This window comes from Botryllus schlosseri, chromosome 9, assembly GCF_051294905.1.
Source record: "Botryllus schlosseri isolate E-star chromosome 9, Bs_hap1, whole genome shotgun sequence".
In the NCBI taxonomy this organism is placed as follows: domain Eukaryota; kingdom Metazoa; phylum Chordata; class Ascidiacea; order Stolidobranchia; family Styelidae; genus Botryllus; species Botryllus schlosseri.
In genome coordinates, this window is record NC_137244.1 from 26,218,477 (window position 1) to 26,241,457 (window position 22,981).

General features: G+C 40.5%; 1 protein-coding gene across 1 annotated transcript; it reads left to right on the forward strand.

Annotated features, from left to right (window-relative positions):
• Positions 1-585: 585 nt before the first annotated feature.
• On the forward strand, positions 586-22,599 carry LOC145446787 (solute carrier organic anion transporter family member 4C1-like). Its single transcript, XM_080325154.1, has 11 exons — positions 586-854; positions 5,804-6,067; positions 6,793-6,990; positions 7,055-7,157; positions 8,411-8,535; positions 10,127-10,387; positions 12,947-13,136; positions 14,396-14,540; positions 19,957-20,117; positions 20,181-20,386; positions 22,316-22,599. Exons 1-11 carry the CDS (start codon positions 683-685, stop codon positions 22,498-22,500), a joined length of 2,010 nt encoding a protein of 669 aa, XP_080181280.1. The 5' UTR covers positions 586-682; the 3' UTR covers positions 22,501-22,599.
• The last annotated feature ends 382 nt before the right edge of the window (positions 22,600-22,981 follow it).

Below are 22,981 nucleotides of genomic sequence, written 5' to 3' on the forward strand. Positions count from 1 at the left end.
TGCTGGCCTAATTCATCACGCTGGCCACGATATATTTTAGTAGACACAATTTTGTATTACTATACTGAGTACAGCAGACTATAATGCTGATGGAGTATAATTAATATGCGCGAAGTAGGCAGAATATATATATATTAGCCCATAAACTTTTATGACAGTCGATCAAGTAACCTATTATATGTATCTATAAAAACGATGGGAAAATACCTTGTTGATTATACTACTATATAATTTATCGTTCATTCGTCGAATTTTGTCAAACACCGACCATCCAAACGACTGACACTTAAAGATGAAACGAAACCACAACAAACCCAAGAACTCCTCACGGAAAACATGGATATAAACTCTTAGTTCGCTCAACAGTGTCAAGTATGTACGTACAGCTATTGTTAGCTATGGTCGGTAACGGTGACGATTAAATCATATAACACTGGTTCATTATTTTCCAAGTAAACCATCTAATTACATGCATGTTGTTTTATGAGCTGTAAACCATAACGTTACATTATTTGGTCAAATATTCATTATGAACATATAATATACAAAAACACAGTACACATATTGTACTACACGTACATAGTATTGATCAAACCCGAAACGCAGGTGAGGGCATATAGGAACGGCTCCTGGGTTAGTTCACGTATCGTTTCATGGTTATCCGCCTGTAACACCAAGGATAATGTCAGGGTCCCTTGAAAGAGCTAAAGATGAGAAATCAAAGGAAAGCGAAATAAACGGAATAGAGGACGAGGGGGATTGTGGATGGTCGTCGTTTCGTCCGCGTTTCCTACAAAAATTCAATAATCCGGCCGGATATTTATGCGTTTATTCAATATTTTTAATCACGCAAGGTGAGAGTTCTGTTTATTTGAAATAGCACATAGAATTAACGCGATTATTCAATTTAGGGCGGAGATAATATTGTTGGATTAGCAATAAAGTCGATTATCGCGTTCGTCAGGATTTATCAACCCAGGATTAAGGATACCGGTTGATCGCAGCGCATAAAGTTAGTGTTAAAGGGGCACTGCACTCTAAAAATGATGCGGTCTCAAATTGAAGGGCAAAACGAAAGAAAAATTTTGGCCGCAGCCGTTTTCGTCAGAACGCCACCGTAATGGAGCTATAATGTATTGAAATTTCCTGAGTTGCAGCACGCTCCGGCAGTCACGCAGAGATCATCATTGGTTTATTAGCAATTTTATCAGTTCAATACACCACAAAAAATGCGATACAATGAAAAGACAGGAAGATGTCGAAGCGACAAGGAGCAGTCTATGGAATCTGACACCCACCTTGGCCTAGGCGATCTAAAGAGGAGGCATGCACACTGAATGAAAGTAAAGAAGATAGTATAGAAAAAAGAAAGCGACAATAAATAGGGCGGCATGTCATGGGAAGCGAGATCGATAGGTCAGTCGTGGTCCGGTAATCTTGAGGATGGACTGTATTTATTTAGTAGTAATTGCTTGTATTTCGACTTGAATGTGGACATGCTCGTCGACTGTCGGATGGCCGGCGGGATACTGTTCCATACATCAGGTCCGGCATATTTGATAGAGCGATGATCTTTTCGGTCGATCATATGATATTTGGACGAGATCGAGATCGAACTTTATATAGTTGTTAGCCGATGTTATGAAGGAAATAGAATACACTATAGGCCCGATTTTGACATAAATCTCCTGACTGGACATCTTCCGTTGAACGCGGTATTTAAACCACCTTGGCGTGTACGACATATTTCCTTCAGAGCATGGGCTGACAACTATATAAAGTTTGATCTCTGCGTGACTGCTGGAGCGTGCTGCAACTCTGGAAATTTCAATACATTACAGCTCCATTACGGTGGCGTTCTGAAGAAAACGGCTGTGGCCAAAATTTGTCTTTCGTTTTGCCCTTCAATTTGAGACCACATCAATTTTAGAGTGCAGTGCCCCTTTAATCTCATGATTTAACGAACCGGAACAAACTATAGATCAGAGGTCTCAAACACGCGGCCCGCGAAGACATTTTAGATTTTCATTAATTTTACAATATATATGTGCAACATATATCTTTTCAAGTTTTAAAATGAAAATTCGCTCTTAAATTGCTCCGAAAGCCTGAAACTATTTATCAAACTTCACTATCCGCGCCCATGCAGCAGAAGATTCACTTTATTTCGACACTTTTCCAATTCATGATGATAAACCTTGACCCTTAGACGATAGTCATCTACAGCACTATGCTTATAGACGATTCGTGACTGAAATTTGTGAGTTAGACTGGACGCGACCTTTATTAGAATTACTCGGACTCAGGCTGACTCGATGGCCAAATGAAAATGACCCGAGTGGACACGGAGTCATGGGAATAGTAATAGATCAGAAGGTCGCAGCTTGGTATTTCGCTTACTAAGCAAGTAGTTATCGCAACCATTCGCAATCTATTAGTTACATCTTGGGTCGCTAAACCATGTTATTAAGGCCACTTAAATGTACTGATTGCCGTAGCGGTACGCTCCAAACGATGTATCAACAATGGGTTGTTCGGCGTTCCGGAATTTCTACAACTATGACACATTGATTATTGTATTCATAATGTTATTTTTCCGCTCTGATATTCGAAGGTAATTGACCACGAGCTCAATAACCCACTCGTGAGGAGTATACGCGAATCCTGGACTGGGTTACACTGCTAAACCCCAAATGCTGTGATATCAGACCAATCTCTATTATCAATCTGTTGAATTCACAATATTCATAGTAGCTGCAAAATTATAACGTGATAGCTTTGATGATAGCATTATATATTTTTCCGCTCACATGGCGTCTATGATTTTTTTCATGCCAGGCCTAAATTGAGACAAGAGTAAATAACATTTTTATGATGCGTGTTGAATGTCAGTATGCTGGATCGACTCACTTTCAATAGGACAATTTCATCCCGTCAACTAAGGCCTACTTGGAAAGACATGGAATACCCTTATTGATGCTGCGGCCCACGGCGTCGTAAAAACTGGAAAATTGGCCCGCGAGCACATTTGAGTTTGAGACCGCTCTGCTATAGATAAAGTTATCTATAAAAACTGCGCACACTGCGAGGCGTACCATACCTACACGTACCAGGGTTGTAACCAAGTCACAAGGCTCCGAGTCACAAGTCAATCTCACTTTTATATTTTTGACTCGAGTCAAGTCGAGTCATTTTCAATTCCCACCGAGTCAAGTCCGAGTCCAAGTCAGCGAACAGAGGATCGAGTCCGAGTCATGGTATTATGACTTGAGTCCGAGTCCAAGTCATTGTGTTTTGACTGCTCAGTTTCCAGTTAAAGTCTTCCTAAACCCACTTTTTTAACTCTGTTTGGTGATATTGAATGGTTCGCATTCATAATATATCAATTTTCCTCACTTTTAGCAGTTTCTGGTCGCATTTTCAAGCACCAGTACCAACAAACGAAATCCCAATAGTGTGTTGGCTTCGAAATTACAATGAAATGTCGATCTTAGCCGTCTGAATCTCGAGTCAATGACTTGCTTCGAGTCATGCGCAATGACTCGAGTCCAAGTCGAGTCAATACACTGATTGACTCGAGTCGAGTCGAGTCATTTCCGTATTTTGAGAAAATGACTCGAGTCGAGTCGAGTCATCTGAAAATCGTGACTCGAGTCTGACTCGAGTCGAGTCATGACTCGAGTCATTACAACCCTGACACGTACACACAAATATTTCCGATATTGACCGTGCCGATTGTCTCCTAGGTAATGACTTCACTAAACAATCAACGAATTATGTACCCGCCATTGCAGAGCGATATCAATATTCTGTGATCCGTTTCTTAGCTGTACCGTACGAATCGGACATGACTTTCATCTCGCGATGATGATAATTCGACCATAAGTCCTACATGGTGTCGACACAAGCAAATCTCACGGCTCAGTGAAATTGTATCACGTCACAATTTCCATTTGGCTACAGGCAATTTGACGCTCGTTTTTGACCGGCTTGTCGAGCATTAAATTTGGTAAAACGGGTATCAATCGAAAGCAGACTCTGCACTGATGACGAAAATATAAATTTTATTCCGCTTGCGGCGCTGGAACCCCCACAATCAGCCTCGAATTTTTCATTGTTATGGAGGTTGGCATTGGGACGCAGCAATGCTTTTTAGACCTTTTTCTCTTGAGCTACACTCTCGTTTCGCCAGACAGCTATGTTGCGTCATGAGCTTCTTTCTCGTTTCGCCAGACAGCATTGTTGCGTCCCAATGCCAATCTCCATAACACTGAAAAATTCGAGGCTGATTGTGGGAGTTCCAGGGCCACGAGCGGAATAAAATTCATATTTTCGTAATCAGTGCAGAGTCAGCTTTCGATTGATACCCGTTATACCAAATTTAATGCTCGGCAAGCCGGTCAAAAACGACCGTCGAATGCCTGTAGCCAAATGGAAATTGTGACGTGATACAATTTCACTGAGCCGTGAGATTTGCTTGTGTCGACACCATATAGGACACTATGATTCGACCTATAACAGTGGCAGCAGGCTGCTGTTTCATTCAACAAATTGACAACTGACCGCATATAAGCGTTTTCGCATTATGATGCAACAGATAACGCCATTTGATTGAAAACTCGGGACACCTCGACTAACCATCGCGCGTAACCTTTTCCAACTTTATGTGTCGCGATTAGCAGTATTTAATCCAGGGGTGGCCAACCTTTTTGCTAGTCACGGCCGCATTTCGATTTCTCGTGTTGCCTACGGCTGCACTCAAGGGGATAGTAGTAATTAACTAACTGGACGCCAAATACCCATGTTATACTGTCTAGGTCCATTTCCGGCGAACTCCGGATGAATCCATCTATTGATACCGCTTACTATACGCACCGAAATGACTAGTTGTGAAGTACAAAGCATCAGGGAACCGTCATTGCCGCGTGAAGCGCGAAAGTTTTTTCAGATTAACGAGTGAATTTCGTCATTAATGTTAGTATAGTTTCACATATTACTATCACACATTTCTACTTTCACAGCCCATGTGATCAGATTTATCGGTAAAGTTGATGGAAGCGGTTATTTCGAAAATGTATGCCAAGTTATAAATTATGATGGACCTTCGGGTGGGCCAATTGTTATTAGTCACTTTGTTGCATGCTCTTAATTGTTGACATCACATCAGGATTGTCAGAATGTCGGTATAGTGGAAAGATATTGGAATCGTCCAATCGGATCAGAAACAAATTTCTTTCGTGAGGAGCACACGATTCCAAGTTGATATTTATATATGGACCCACATAGCATTGTAGGGCTCAGATTGCAAATGGCGTTACTATACTAAAATCGAAAAATGAAGCAGTCTTGTGTCGCGCGCAGGGCGAAGAAAATTTCAAGAATAATTAACATCTCTCAAAATTTCGGGAATTCGTAAATTCAATTTGCATGGCGACGGCCGCCAACACATACTAATTGAATTAAGTGACGACGGCCGCACAAATTTCCTTCTACGGCCGCAGGTTGGCCACCCCTGATTTAATCACACGATTACCATTCTTCCGGATCAGCTAACTTTATTATCTCCGCCCATTGGCATTATTTGTTGCAATTAGGGCTGTGCTCTATGATCTGATCAGGTGTAGTCCCATCTGAATAGAGTATTATTGAATCTAATGATTTCCGCGTGTAATTAGAGATGATTTTTTTATCATTAAATACCAAATTATATTAAATATGATGAAGAATTGGCATTATATTCTTTGTTCGTCCTACGTAGTATACATATGCAATATAATCTATAACCTTCAACCTTCACATTTAGGTGTGCTGGTAAATGGTCACACCAACGTGATCCTTTCCACGCTGGAGCGTCGTTTTCGGCTGCAAAGTTTCCAAGCCGGCGTAATCGTAATCAGTTACGACATCGGCTATTTCACGCTGTGTCTCTTCGTTACGTTTTACGGGAACAAAGGTCACAGACCGCGCATGCTGGCGATCAGTTCGGTGATATTTGGCGTCGCTGCCCTGATATTCTCTCTGCCGCATTTCACGACCGGGCAATACGTCTACGGAAGCAATTACTCAAGTAAAGTTTGTTAAAAGAAATGCTATTATAGTATACAACGGACTTGGACAACTGGGAAATGTTCAGCTGTTCTACATTATATTAGGATTAGAACTACAGTTACACATTTTATTCCCAATTAGATTATAATTGGAATTACAAATATACAGCTCTTTCCAAGTTCGATTCGAATTCTATTGTAGCTACACAGGTTTTTCCAAATTAGCTTGTAACTATAATTATAGCTAAACAGTGGGTACCAAACTATAGATTATAAGTACAATTGTAGATACACAGTTTTTACCAAACTAAATTAGAATTTGAATTAAAAATATATTTTTTTTCAAATTAGATTAGAATTGGAATTGTAGCAGTTTTTTGATTGGATTAGAATTAGAACTACTGAATTCGCAAAAAAACTTTATATACAATCTCAAGGTGAGGGCGAAGCGATTCTGGGAGTTGTTTCCATCTTGCAGCTTCTTCACATCTTCTGCTGAATCGCTTGAATCAACTATTTTGCTTAGATACTTTGCTGGAAAACACCGCAGCTAAAGTAGAATTTTCAGGAAAACCAAATTAGAATTAAAATCAGAGGATTAAAGCATTTCACAAATTAGATTAGAATTAGTTTACCGGTATTTCGTACTAATTAGTCTAGTTAGGCAACTAGAATTATCTAGTTGTCCAAGTCTGGTTTACAGATACATAACAATCCACGCAGTGTGATTTCCCTAAATTATCAGCGCTCTGCGATGTGACGAGCAAACCTATTGACTGCAACGATACCGGAATCTCTGAAGAAGAAGAACGATTAGATGATTATTTCTACGTGTTCATGATCGCTATGATCATCCAAGGATTCGGTTGCATATCGATCTATACTGTGGGGTATACAATACTCGAAGACAGCCTACCGAAAGAGAAATCGGCCTTGTACATTGGTATTTTGATAGCGTGTGGTTAGAAACTGTTCGTACCGTTATCAGAAAATGCATTTTGTTTCAGGAATCGCTAATGCAACCACCATCATCGGACCATGTCTCGGTTATGTCGTCGGTGCCATTTCCTTGACTTTTTATGTTGATTTTGACACCACGGAGCCAGAAGAGTATGAGCAACTCTTCGTATAGTAGGGATACCATATGCTCTATTTTAAGAGGATTTGTCCTCTTTTTTCAAGAAAACAGAAATTAGAATCCGCAGTCTTTTATTACGTTGCTTGTCAGAGGAGTACATAAAAACAAACCAAAAAGGTCATATCGCACAAAATATACGTCAACTGTGGGTTGAAATGTAATTGATGCGAAGGTTGACCAATAAACAGGTCAACCCAACCTAAATTGGGCGGGGAATCCGGCTTTTAGGTGTCGACTCGGAATTTGACTTTTTTCTTTTATTCAAATTCCGACCGATCGTCAATTTTCTTAAGAGATATCCCATTTTTCCGTTTAATGTGTGTTAATGCTACTTGTCAAAAGTGTCTTCTTTCTCGAATCTCAAAATATGGTAACTCTATATATAGTCTGTATATAATACCAAAGGGCCTATATATTGTAATATTAGATCGATATATGTTATCATAGTAAGAATTATTGTGTCGCCTGACTTGCGCCAGACCTGGACAAATAGATAATTCTAGTTGTCTAATTAAACTAATTGGGCTAAATGTTGGTGCAATCTAATTCTAATCGAATTTATGAAACGTTAACGTTAGAAATTTATATGCTCTAATTTTAATTCTAGTCAAATTGATGGTTGTCCTGAAAATACTACATACATTTGCCATTCTCGTGCTTAGAAGAATTGACTTTGATTTTGATATGGAGATAACTTGATTTTTTGTGTTTCTTTCTAATTTGGAATGAATTATCGATTGACTATTGATTAATTCAATTCAATAACTGAGTTTTTGCGAACTCAGTAATTCTATAATTTTAATCTAATATGGATAAAACTTTGTAGCTATCACTCCAATTCTAATGTATTATTTGGAACAGCTAAATATTTCCTAGTTGTCCAACTATTACTCAGGTGATTGTGAGTATCGTTCAATGCTCCATTGCTCATTTTGAATTTGTCTGTATGCCATTCGGCCGTAACATTACTAATATTACAATAGTATTAAATAACGCGTTCTAAGCTCTTGGTAATTGGATGCAAGGTCTAAGTATAGACAATATCTGACTGCATATAGGGACTAATCTTCAAGAACTTGTGTTTAAATTTAATTCGCAAACCATCGCGTGTCCTCTCACATATTTTTGTGATCTGCTTGATTGGCAATGAGGAGGGCATACAGGGCATACAGCCAGCAGCCATAACCTGATGCAAATATCGCTAACATTTCTTTCCTGCTCGCAGAATAGAATTGGAATCATCGGATCCACGATGGGTCGGGGCCTGGTGGGTTGCTTATCTGGTAGCAGCGGTCGTGGCGTGGCTATTTGTTTCCATACCAATGTCTGGATTTCCGAAGCAGTTACCAGGTGACATATGTCGATTAATACGATTGTTGATATGCAATGTTCTTTCCCATTCTCCACTAGTTGCTGACGATTACCCCATGAGGAGTGTCAGCCGAAAATATTCGGGTTTAATAAGATGTATGAATATGTTAATCAATCGATCTATCAGTCATAATTAGAGTTATATCGCTTGCGTTGGTGTATAAGAAACGTATGGTGAGCGCGCTATAGGATATTACCTACCTAATTCTGTTATATTTCACCGCAGAAATAGCGCTATTGAACGAACCAACTAATATCGTTTAATAGGCTTAGGTTTGTGCATAGCTGGTTAACGTAGTCATGTTTCGTAGTCAAGTAGTAGGGTCGTAATCATCCAGCAAAGTACAGGTGGAAGGGGCGATTTCTAAGTAAGTAAAAATGTGTACTCGGGTTTAATTTTGTTTAAATATCAAAAACTGTTAAGCAGCATTGGAAGTAGTGTATCATTACCACGCGAGTGAATAGCGGGAGTAGACAAAATCTACTTGAAGACTTCAAAAAAGTATTGACGTACTTCGTTACTGCATGACCAGTGACCACCTATGTGTCTGTGATAGAGGATCGTGTTATAAATATTCAAACTCCACATAAATATTAAATAGCCATGCTATCGGATACTGACGATATCCCAGCAGTAGTTTTAGAACCTTTCTCTTATACTTGGAAAAAGGTCTGGACAACTAGAAAATTTTCAGCTTTTTCAAATTAGACTAGAATTAGTATTACAGCTACACAATTTTTAAGTTCATACTCATAAGCACGAGAACAGCAAATGGATTTACACTGTACAGCAAGCTTGGCACGTTTCGCACTATACAGCTCTCATGTAGATAGCATTTTCGTGAAAACCGGATGTTTGATTGGAATTAAAATTAGAGCTTATTAGAAACATTTCATTGATTAAAACACTTTAATAGTATAGGCTACTTTGTAAAATAACATAAAGTTGAAAATTTTCTTCTCGCCTCGAGCGATTCTCTTTCAAAGAGCATTCTTGCTTGAAATTGGGTATGCCAATCCCTCCGACAGAATAATAGTAGGCTTAATGAGAGATAGGCTACAACATTAGTTACAGAAATGAGTCGAGACTTTTTTTCGCAATTACGAGAGAATGGTGCCTTGAGACCATTACGTTGCTTTAGTCCAGGGCTGTGAAACCTGCCGGGGCGGGATTATCACACTCTGACATTTCGGCCTGACCGTAATTACCACCCGAGAGCACGCTAAGACCAGTGGCATTTCGGTGCACCGACGGGCGGCGATTAATATTTGGACCCCAAAATCACAGCGCATCGGCGAAACCGCCGATATTAATATCTCCAGTCGCTGAAATGTCTCATTTCCCTGAAATCCACATGAGTTGTGTGCAAAACCCTATGTGGGCCCAAGACCAGCCTTTGAGGGTGGCTTGACAAAGTGCTGTTTCGATCCTGGATAGGGGGTGCGCGAGAAACATCTCATGACAGCCCAAGGGGTATGAAGGTTAAAAACTTTAAGAAACACTGGTCCAGACGCTAGTTAGACAACAAGAATTATCTAATTGTCCAAGTATCCAACTGACATTTCTCAGGTAGCGCCGTGATTAGATCGGTGAAAGAATCCGAAACGCATGCGGGAGCATCAAGCGATGTGGTAGAGAAGGAAGGATTCGGTGAATCAATCAAGGACTTGCCTCGCGCGACATACCTCATGCTTCGAAACGCCCCCTTCCTGTTCACGACGCTTGGCGGAGCAGCGGAAGCGTTCGTCGTCGCCGCTTTTACAGCGTTTCTGCCGAAATATATTCAGACGCAATTCAACCTCACTGCTGCTGAAGCTGGCCTTTATGCAGGTGCTCACTAATATAAACTTTGCTGCGTTAGGCATGAGCGCGGCACAATTTTCTCGCCACAAGATCCGATGTCGATGTTCAAATTCAAATAGTGTTATAATATACACAAGGACCTGCGTATTCCCATTCCCAGCGTCAGTATGATCCCGCGGACAGTGCACTGCTCCCGCACTCTTAGCGAAAAAGTGAATTTCGGTTGTCCAAAATAAACTTTTTTTGCAAATCTTGCTTGCTAGGCGATTAACTCGTCAAGGTCCCTGAAAAACGATATACTCACCAAATTTGAATCTACTTCAGCCGGTGATCGCGAAGCTATTTTTATTATAATTTATTATAAAATACTTTTTTTTCCATTTTACTGGCTGCCCCATGAAATTGATAGAGTGTTTACAAAAACGATGTAAACAGATTTGACTCAATTCCAACCGGTAGAAGCGAAGTTATTTGAGATTTTCGTAGATAATTCAGGAATTATCCACCGTCCAGGCTGTTTTTGCTAATCCAAACTTTCAACTGCAACAATTTCGCTTCTACCGGTGGGAAGTGAGCAAAAAATGTTAACCTTCGTTCTTTTAGACCAGGGGTCACCAACACGCGGCCCGCCAAGTCATATTCTGCGGCCCGCGACCAGATTTGAGATTTAGGAAGAAAGCTCAGAAACCCAATTTGAAATGCTGGAATTAATTACAGTTTCAACATGTTGTTGTTGTTGTTGTTGTTGTTTCCAAATAAGCTATTCTCTTGTGCCCAACATCACTATTCGTCATTATAGCTAAAACGGCTGTGGTGATGGCAACAACATTCCATCGAGGGAGAATCAGCTGATGTGAATGGGCATATCGTCTTGACTTGCAATGGCCCAAACACTGCCAAGACCGAGACGCATAGAAAACGGCTTATGGCAGTGGTTCCCAAACTGGGAGCGCGAAAGCATCTGAAGGGGAGGCGGAGATGCGCTCAAATGAAATTTTTTTCGTGCTCTACGCGATTTACCTCTGTTTCATAGTTATTGCTATGTTTATAGTCCGGAATTCATCTTATAGAATTATGTTATCAACAGCCATAACCTTCCATGCAATCAAACTAGCCGTTGGGATTGCCAGCATTCTGGTTGCATTTTGTGATATGACGACTTTTCAGTATCATAAAGGGGTGTGTGTCTAAAAAAGTTTGAGAACCACTGGCTTAGGGTTCCCACAAGATCAAGCTTTACGTGGAGATGGTCTTTCAGCTCATAACGTACCTCGCTATAGTCCCAATATCGATTCCTTAGTCGTTGAAAAACGTTTCCAGCTATCGTGCACGCAGCTCACAGTTCAAAATAAAATATAATTGGTAATAATGATTTTTTGTTGTATTTGTATTCCTTTAATGAAATATTATTTCTTTTGTGGTCAAATATGCCCATCGCCTATGTTGGATAGCTCACCGTTGTGCTGACGTAGAGTTTTAGAGCGTGGTTGCCTATTTTATATCGATATCGAATTCATGCGGCCCGCGGCCTCCACGAAGTTTGGAAAGTGGCCCGCGACCCGTTTTGAGTTGGCGACCCCGCTTTTAGACAATTCAAAAATTGCATGGGGTTGACAGTAAAATTTAGAATAAAAACACTGTGCATTCACGACACCCAAAGGTGGAACAAGAAAACAAAACTTTCCTCAGAATTCAGAAACCCCGTTCTCTTGGTGTGAATCGAATATTTCAGACCACTTGCTTGCGACTGAACAGCGTTTACTTATTTGTTTTTCAATTTAATTTTCAAACGGTATGCGCCAATCATTATCACCAATCGACGTTTTTTCTTCTGTAGCCTATATAACCATTCGCTATTGGTTGGTTATTTATGTTGCTAAATAGTAGAAACTGATCTGATTAATTAAAAATATTTGAAGAGATCCATTTTCTCCTATGATATGCACGACCGCTTTTCCAGAATAACTTCAAGTTGAGTTGCTAGATAGAAATGGCTGGACGCTATATTGATCCATGAATGTTGCGTTCATAGCCAAAGGTGTCGTCGGAAAAGTTACGCATTATCATTACATTCGCCGCCACCTATCCTTGTGAAAATGGATTTTTGGCACTTGTTCGTATGGAATCGACGGCGCGGATTTTCAAGATATGACCCCGTATTACAAGAAATGCAGCTACAGAAGTAGCTTTGAAATAATAAAAAGTCTTCCCAATTTCTACATAAATAGTATGATGCTATTTCCAAGAAAGGTGATTGTGCTATTGTTGATCACTAGCCTACAGTGAATAATTGCAGAAGTTAGATTACCGTTGCGCGACAATAGAGGTAAATGGGAACTAAGACTTGGGGGTACGCGGTGGTCAGTGACGGTCCAAAGGGGACCGCGAAGACAACAAGTTTGAGAACCACTGTGATAGCGTCGAATTCTCAACTGTCCGTTTTCATTGTGTCACGCGCTAAACCCATCACCACTCCATGGTCTCGCGGTAAGATACATGCATAGGATAATGCCCAGCCCGTGAAAACCCGTTTTAGAGTTCCAATTCTGGATCCGCCAACAATCAACAGATATTTTTTACATTCAGGTGTGATCGCGGTGCCCGGTGGGACCATAGGGATGATAATACCTCCGATCATAATCAATCGAATGAAATTGAAAACGCCGGAACTTTTAAAAATGTGCATCATGTGCTGCCTCGCGGTCTTGTGCTCTGTGCCCGTGTGCTTGCTGTACTGTCCGACCACAGCCGTTGCGGGAACTACCGTCCCATACCCGTAAGTAATATTTTCCATTAACTTTCCACGGAAAATTTAAAATTTTATACGAAGTTCAAAAATAATATAGCAATTCCATGGGATTGATAGTAAATTTTAAAGTTTATTTTTTAGTGATTAATCTAGTAGCCTCGCTTCCACAGGTTGGAATTAAGCTAAATTGGGTGAGCATCGTATTGTTAGCTAACATAACAATTTTATCAAATGGCCGGTAAAATTTGAAGAAAAAGGTATTTTTATACTACCCTAAATTTTAGAGATGTAAGGATCATGGTTTTTCGATATCCGGATAGTGGCGCAATGCTGATGCCAGCTAAGTCAAAGTTCATAGAAACATCGAAGCAAGCAAACAGAGAGTCACTTTCATGTACTATAAATTTATAATCCTTTTCTGATCCAGATCCGGTAGTCGGGTAAAAATTTGAATCCGGATCCGATATTGTTTGAGGAAAACTTGGTGGATTCCTGTCTTGATCCTGTACATCTGTACTAATTATAGGTCATATAGACTTTTTGGTGTCGATATGGCATTACATATGTTCAAATCCTTGATGTTCGTGGAGACGTACTCTTAACACCGTAAACTTCTATTGAAATACAAGTAGGAGTAATAACTATGAAGACATTTCAAAACTACATCAAGTCAAAGTATAAAATGAAATTTGTAAAAGTATTCAAACAGTTTTAAATAGTGGATTTGGCCCCTGCGATGCATGTTTTTAGTAGTGAGTCAGAGGTGCGCTGCTAGTGCGCGATTCATAATCGTGACGTGTGATTTTAGAAATAGCGAATAAGCTCGATCGTCGAAAATATATTACGTTACCGAGATTCAGGAGCTAATTCACGCGGACCTTCTCAGTGATGCAAACCTATCCTACAACTACCTTATACTTCTCAAAATCCAAGTTGATATAAGTAAGTGGTTTTGCTGCATAAGAAACATATTTTCTTCAAATTTTACCTGCTATTCGGTAAAATTGTTAGGTTGGCTGTAAAAAGGCTGCGCACCAAATTTGGATCAATTCCAAACTAAAGAAGGGAAGTTATTCCCGTAAATACTATTTTTTCAAATCCAAAATTTTTTACTCCAATAAATTCGCTTCTACTGGATGGAATTGAGCCAAATTTGTTACTTATGGTGGCAGTAAAATTTTATTTTTTTTATTTTTATAAATTCAAAATTTTCCAACTCTAATACCTTCTAATAGCTAATAGTATTTTATGTACCAACAAGCAATTAAAATCTGCAACATTTTCAGGGATTCTCAAGTAATCGGGGACTTATCAGCATCATGCAACGCGCAATGCGGTTGTCAGGGAGAGTATTTCTCTCCGGTGTGTGGGTCCGATAACTTGACCTACTTCTCGGCCTGTTTTGCAGGCTGTGTAACGCAGCAGGATGAGGTAACGTGAAATTGTTTCAGTTGGAATAACTACGGGTAGCATGAATTGGTGTCAAAGTGCAACGCGAACGCGTCGAATTAAAAAACGGCTGCACTTGAAATAAAATCCTGTCCTGATCCCGGCATTCGGCAAAAATGTGCGAATCAGGATCTAATCCTGCGTCAGAAAAATGTTCCGGATTCCTGTCCAGCTAGAACTCAAAATGCTGATCCTGTAATTCTCTAATACACGTATTCCCAGGCTTCTATCGTCGCGAACCCATTTTTTGATTTTATTTAGGTTTTGGTATATATTGATATGTTGCTATGCTCAGTGGCTATGAAGCGACAACAAATCTGCAGGACCCTCGCATCAGTGAGCATCGTGTTGCGCATCTATCCGTAGGTTAGTTATCTATAGTTATAGCTTCTGAAATTTTCTTTGACGACACCTACTGTCTTACCCGGTGTTTGAAGGGGCACTGCGCCCTAGATATGATGTGGTCTCAAACAGGGGGAAATTTTTGGCCGCTGACATTTTCCTCAGAAAGCCACCGAAATGGAACTGCAGTTAAAAGATAATCCCCGCTATCCTCGTTGCATGCCGGCTGCATAAATGTATTTCTGTGGTGTCACGGTTGCGCGTCTTCGTAGCTTAATCCGTTGTGATATTGCTGGAACGATTTCTTCACTTGCTCGACACGGTTATTCGACGCGACCTCCATCTTCTAGTCCCATTTGCTTAGAGTACGTAGAAAGCCTGCTTGATTGAACAACACGTAATCTCAATGACACTTGCACGATTGCGTTTGTACGTACACTACTCATACGCTCGTCGCGGCCGAATAACTTATAGATCGTTATCTGTATTTTGCGGGACGGAGGATTTCATATTACTACTTGGCTACCTCGATTGGATATTGATGCAAAAGACGTAGTCCTACATACGTTGCTACAGTCGTGGTAGACGGAGGTTGATGAATTCATAATTTCACAATTGATATTACTGGGAACATAGTCTCCGACTTCCCACATACGCCATGAGTAGGGTTGGGCGAAAGTGCTGACCATTTCTTTTGAGTAATCAGCACGCCAAATTGAGAGGCGGCGGGTCGCTGAACATTTTCAAATCGAAATTTTGGGTCGCGGCCATAAAAAGGTTGGAAACCCCTGATGTAATTGATATCTAATGATTAGACCTGCAACAGTATACAGTTTTTGCTTTTTCCGAGCGAGATAGTGTATTGGTGATGCTTCCGGCCTCTCGATCGTTAGGTCGTGGGTCCGATCCCCGGCCGGGTCAGACCGAATACTCGAAAATTGGTATCCGCAGCTATTCTACAATAGGGTTGCCATACGTCCGGAATTCCCCGGACATGTCCTGAATTTTACTTAAAAATCTGTGTCCGGGAGGAATTTCTAAATTATGCCTAAATGTCCTGAATTCTGAAGGCTTAAAGCAGGCTCAAAAGTTTTTCGTGAATCAACATAAACAATGCTATTTTCAAGAAGATTTATGCTATTCAAAATTATTCTTCGCGCCGCGCGCGAGTTAATGCAACGTATATTGATGTTAGTATGGGCACCAGGCACCACCCTCTCCAAAAATTGCAATCGAAAGTAATATAAATAACCATCATTTGCTGAAATAAGTCTAATTGTAATCGCCATTATAAGCTAACGGTATATTCCTAGAGTTGGTTAGGGCCGATTGGATGCTTCAATCACAGACAGTGGTTACAAATCTTGGGGTCGTTCTTCTTTATCTGGGAAACGCAGTGATCTTGAGCTTTGCCACGGAACATTTTCGAGTGGGAAATGAGGTCGCGACCATAAAAGGTTGGATATCACCGGATGTGCAACCTGCTAGTGCATTTTATAGTAGTCTTATATATGGAAGAATCAATATTATCGACAGAATTCATACATAAAATTTAACAGCCAAATGCATATAGTATGTGCCCAACAAGTTACATCGACTATCCTATGGTGGATCAAGATCAGTGCTTTTTTCGGGCGGAAGGGGAGGGGGAGGAGAAAAATGCTGTATCGGATCTGATTAAAACACATATAGCGATAGCCCACCGACCTAACAGTATAGCAGGACTGCCAATCACAATCCTGACAGGCCAGACACGGCCCGTCAGATGATTTCATCCGGCCCGGGGAGGAATCTATTGCAGACCCTAGCAAGTAGCAATCACCAGTGCTCACATTACAGATGGCCCAATTCATGACCTATGTTCCACTCCATTCCTGCAGTGTTGCCACTCTAGGTTCCCGGAAAAACACAAGATTATGTCGTGAAAAAACACTGGATTGGCGAAAAAACACTAGATTAGTAAATTGCAGGAAAAATTTGCCCTTGCCAAGTAATCTTGATGACCAAGGTACAAATCCACAGATAAGATGTGTTCCACACATGAATTCGATACATATGCATGATATACTGCATGATTATTCAACGAAAATTAATGAAACGAAGTCAACAGCGCACAAAAATCAAATTTGTCGCTTTCGAATTGTGCGGCATCATAAAAATTATCATGCGATTGTACACCATCCATCAAACATAAGTATCTTTTGTGGGGCATCTTGCTCACTACCGCACATCTTCAACCAAACAATGCGGAGGTTTCCATGTGCAGCATACTTCAATTTCACGAATGCAGTGGAATGTGGCAATGCCAAGAAATTCGTCATTAGCTTCCCCAGTAAATGGAATTTGGATTCACCGAATCCATTGTGCACAGATTTCAATTTTTGCGAAAATTCTGTTGGGGGGCATTGACTGATAACCTGCAGCTCATTTTGCGATCTTGGCATAGTTCAAGTTCATCAAATAATATCACAGAGGGAAATTGCACAGCTAGAGGAATGATTGGTTTTACTATTCTTCGGCCTGCTTACATTTTTCAATATTTATTGATGACGCGAGACTCGAATTGAACAATGCTTAATTAGCACTCCATCAATGCAGCTGGCTGGATGATCCGCGGGAATTCCGACGGATCGTAGCGCTGCAGCATGAATTATATTTTTATTGCAATTTTGTTCAATAAAACTGTCTGTCTGTCTGTCTGTCTCGGCAAATGAAAATCTTGCCCGAATCTGCAGACTGAGTTCAACAAGAAACGACAGAGCATCAGAGCGAAATCGCTCTTCATTTTTTCAGAGACTTTCGCTCATGAGTACGGATTCACAGCCCACCCTGTTACGTAATAATTGCATGTTACTGCACCAACACATACAATTGTTGAAAACAAATACAGCCAGAGACACCAAATCGCCTCATTAGCGATAAATTTAGCGTATAATTAAGTAGTCTAACGTTAGAATATTCAGTATTCGCATAATTGCCGAAAAACACTAGATTAGCAAAATTTTGCGAAAAAAAAACCACTAGAACACTAGGACGACCGAAAAAACACCAGATCTAGTGTTAAAACACTAGGAGTGGCACCACTGCATTCCTGTATAGTGTACAGTCGATGGGCAATGTTTTGCCAGTGTGACGTCATATTGACGGTCAATGAGTTATACCTCATTTTAAAATCCGCTAGTGGGCGTTAAAAAGTGTCCGGAATTTGCTTCACAAAAATATGGTAACCCTATTCTACAAGGCGCATAGCAACCACTAATAGTACGGAAGAGAAAAAAGGGGGTGCAGACCCGGGTTGGAATGAATCGAGTCCGACTCGATTCACGCTTTTCTGAAGCCTCGACTTGACTCGAGTCATTTTCTCAAAATACGGAAATGACTCGACTCGACTCGAGGTAATTTGCGTATTGAATCGACTTGGACTCGAGCTATTACGCACGACTCGAACCAAGTCATATGACTCGAGACTCAGACGGCCAGGACGGACATTTCATTGTCATTTCCAAGAATAGTAAAGTAACCAGCACACTATTGGGATCTTGGACTCGGACTCGATCCTCTGCTCGCTGACTTCGGACTTGACTCAGTTATGAAATGAAAATGACTCGACTAAAACTAAAAAATTGAGATTGGCCTGTGACTCGGAGCCTTCTTGTAACTTGGTTGGATACAACCTCTGGTGCAAACTATAGGTGCATGACCTTGCGGTCGTGTCGCATCTCTGTCGTCAAATAATCTCGATGGTGCAGGCGAAAAAGAATGCTCACTCACTCTCTCTCTCTCTCTCTCTCTCTCTCTCTCTCAAACGTAAATTTGACGCTAGGTCCCAATTATTGCGGAGCGGATCGACAAATTCCCTGGTCCGGCTCCGGCCGTATCAGGAAAAAGTACTGATCCGGCTCCGGCCGAAAATGAAAAGGTCCGGCCGGACATCCGGCCCAGCAAAACACGGTGGACGTGAATTTATAAATATTGTTGGCTTATTTTCGCACTGGCTTGGCGGTTACTTGCATGCGGTTGATTGGTGGTTATTTAGTTACAAACGTCATGCTTATCCATAAATATTCTGGCCTTATCAAAAAAGTACTGGTCCGGCTCCGGCCGTATCAGAAAAAGTGCTGATCCGACTCCGATCCGGTCCGGCTAAAATTGAAAAAATCCCGCCCGATATCCAATCCGGCTCCGGTCCCTGCTCCGCACTAGTCACGATATGACCTCACCGCGGTCCGCGGTCGAGATAGTACCGTTTGTAAATTTATGCATCAGGTTGGCTATTTCATGATTATCCAAACAATTTGATAAATGTTAAATACCCAGGCTACTACAGTTAGAATTTAATGGTTGAACAGTAGGGCTCTTCAAAAATGACTTTTTTCTCAAATCGTACTGGCTACTTGATAAAATTGTTAGGTTACCTAATTTAAGCCTACACACAAAATTTGGTTCAATTCCAGCCAGTAACCGCTTTGCTACAGGAGAAGAAAGTTTCTATTCATAATATAAAAATAAATAATAAAAAATTTGAAAATTTTCTGTTCACCCCATGAAAGTGTTAGGCTGTCTATAGAAACGAGGCTCACCAAATTTGGTTCAATTCCAACCAGTGGAAGCGGAGTGATTGCCGTCGAAAAATTTGGATTTGAATAAAATAGTATTTACGGTGAGCACAACTATAATAAATAAACAAAGAATCGGTCACCGTAAATATTATTTTATTCAAATCCAAATTTTTCGACGGCAATAACTCCGCTTTTACTGATTGGAATTGAACCAAATTTGGTGAGCATCGTTTCTATAGACAGCCTAACACTTTCATGGGGTGAACAGAAAATTTTCAAATTTTCTATTATTTATTTTTATATAATAAATAGAATCTTTCTTCTCCTGTAGCAAAGCGGTTACTGGCTGGAATTGAACCAAATTTTGTGTGTAGGCTTAAATTAGGTAACCTAACAATTTTATCAAGTAGCCAGTACGATTTGAGAAAAAAAGTCATTTTTGAAGAGCCCTATTGAACAGCTCCTTCCCAAACCAAGGAGTTCGATAAATTGTCTAGATCTATGTCGACTGCTCGTGCGTCGGAGGTAGCGAATCAGCTGCCTACTCGGGTCTGTGTGTCGAACCATGTGACGCCCTATTGCCGTTCCTTTGCTTTTTCTTCGTGATTGTGCTCGTCAACTTTATGACTGTTACACCGATCCTTTTGATTACAATGAGGTGAGTATATATATATCGGTCTAGTAGCATTTATAAACTTGATCTGTGTATACAATGGTTTAGATGCGTTCCAGAATCACAAAAGACTTTTGCAATAGGAGTACAGTACTGGATAATACGACCGCTTGGAGGTATTCCGGGTCCCATCGTATTCGGTTTGATATTCGACGTTGCTTGTGAGCTTTGGCAGGAAAGCGAATGTACCGGAGAGCGGGGTTCTTGCTGGCTTCATGACACCGCGGACGTGGCGATCTACATCCTAGTTGCTTGTAAGTTGTAAACAGAGTATCTATTCAATCATTACAACTATACGATGCTCAGAGGTGGTCAAAGTATTCAAGAAAGCTACTCAAGTAGAAGTAGAAGTAGCGACAAAACAATCTACTCAAGTACGAGTAGAAGTACTTCTTCCATAAGCAACCTAAAACTACTTGAAGTAGAAGTAGAATTGACTGACTTAAATCTACTCAAGTAAGTAAGTATAGTTGTGAAAACGATCGTAATTCGTTCTCATGGATTGTCAAAAGGTGCAAATTGAACTATGCGAAAGATGCCGAGCTTGATTCATATTGATGCGTACCAGGAGGTATTCAATTTTCGACAGCATAAGCATTCGTCCGTATGATGGGATGAAAATGAAAGTATTGATATGAAAATGTGATACTAATCCTACGTTTAATCGGACAGCACCTTTTAGAAAATATCATGGTATGGCGCACTCCATATCATAACACCCGTAGTTTAGCCGAAGAGCAATACAGAGAAGATGTACAGGATACGATGTAAACATTTTGCGCGATTATTAAACGTTAATAAAAAATATGGTGGATCGGAAAAATGCCATATTGCGTAGCTTTATTTCCGGAAAATGTATTTCATGTCTATAGTCCAGATAGTTTCAAAGGTGGTATGCTAAAACAGCTCTTAAACTAAAAAAGTCAAATACCATTTTTCCAGATTAGGACACGCCATGGACTTCTAGATTACGATATGATAAGTAAATGCTATAGATTGCGAAGCATCGGTTTCAAACGTTATGATGAGCCATGTATACTGTGATGAAATATTTCATATGGGCGAAGGGCGACAATCCGGTGTGTACGGAACCACGCCAACCCGCTACCAAAATTATATTCACCGATACTTTCGTGAAATCATGTATGGTTACTCCGTATCCACCGAGCGCGAAACGCGACGAAAATTCCGGGCTTTACTCAACTTTTATGAAAATTAAATGTTGATACTCCGTGAAAACAGCCCCGAAATTCATCAGGCCATCTTCCTGATTGGTGGATTAAACTACTTCTACTTGACAAACTGAAAATAGTAAAAGTAAGTAAGTAGATCACAAAATATTACGAAGTAGAAGTAGCGAAAATCAGATCTACTTGAGCAAGTACCAGAAGTAGAGGAAAACACCTTGATTACTTCAAAAAAGTAGAAGTACTTCGTTACTGGCCACTTCTGACGATACTTATGTTTCAAAATTTAGTTTTCACTGTTCCTGCGGAACAGTGTTAGCGCTCCTGCACTCGTTAGGTGGCGTATACGAGCGCCGATATAATAACCTGAAAACGCTGCTGTATTGAACATGGACAACCGTCATGTTTACTACCATGATAAACGCGGTCGTCACGAATAAATGCACGATCCGACAATGATACGAAATCAGCAACATGGGGGTCGAGGGAGCATGCAAAATACACCACGAAAACCACAAACAACAGCCCGAATTGACTAGTTCAGATTTGTTGCCCTACTGCATCGTTACCATAAGCATACTGATCAGTTGCATTAATTCTAGATATCCCCGATTGCAAATAGCGGTTATGATGCGTTTGTGTATGCTATGGGTGTTAGTGGGCTTGAGAACTTGGAGGAACACTGTGATCACGTAAGTAATAAGCCAAAATTCCGCTCCCCAAATAAATAGTTTCGTGGATCTGGCAATTTGTAAAGTAGACTTTGGTCTTTGTAACCTCTAAAAATTATCCATATGCGGTATTTCCGGCAAGAATAAATGGACTGCCAAACTGTCACATGTCCAATGAAGATAAAGATGATGTTGATGCCAGCATAGGCGCCTAGGGGGATCGTATACCGCAATGTATCGCCGACTATAAAACTATATGAACTAACGACAACGCGCAGCTACTTTTGGTACCATATAGTCAACTTCAAATGTACTGTTATTTCAGGTCTTCTTTGCAAGGCATTCGCCACTGTAGCATTTTCTCTGGCGCTACACTGGTATAGACCGCTTGAGCAAAGGAATATTTCGTCCGGCACCAAACTTGAAGAGATAACCGACGGCAAAGACGCTTCACCCGTTGACATAAGCGAAGAAAATAACGTTTACTCGACTATAGCAACCCCGCTATAAAGATTCTTCATGCAACGTAATCTTGGATTCTGATTGGTCGATTTTATTTGTATATTGTGGCAATAAATGGTGTTTGGTGAGAAGTAAACATACACAGAACGCCATTTCCATTACTTCTATCGATAACCAGATATTAGCCAAAGGCAGATAAGTTCGACTAGTGGCAACCGATTTGGTTCCCAATCGTAATGGTGTATTTGAACAGCTTGCTTAATTGATTACACATTGCATTAGGGTTATCATACGTCCTCTTATAAGAGGATTTGCCCTGTTTTTTCACAAAATTGAAAGTGTCGTCGGAGGACGCCGTTGAGTATATTGTAAGTCGTTATCCGTAGACAACGGACTCGCTGTATAACCTCATAGGCTATTGGACGACAAACGTTCTATAACTGTCAGTATGTGTGCCTTGAGCGAATGAAAATATTGACAGGGGGCGTCGAAACGACTTGGAGTAGTCTTTGAAATCAGACACCTACAT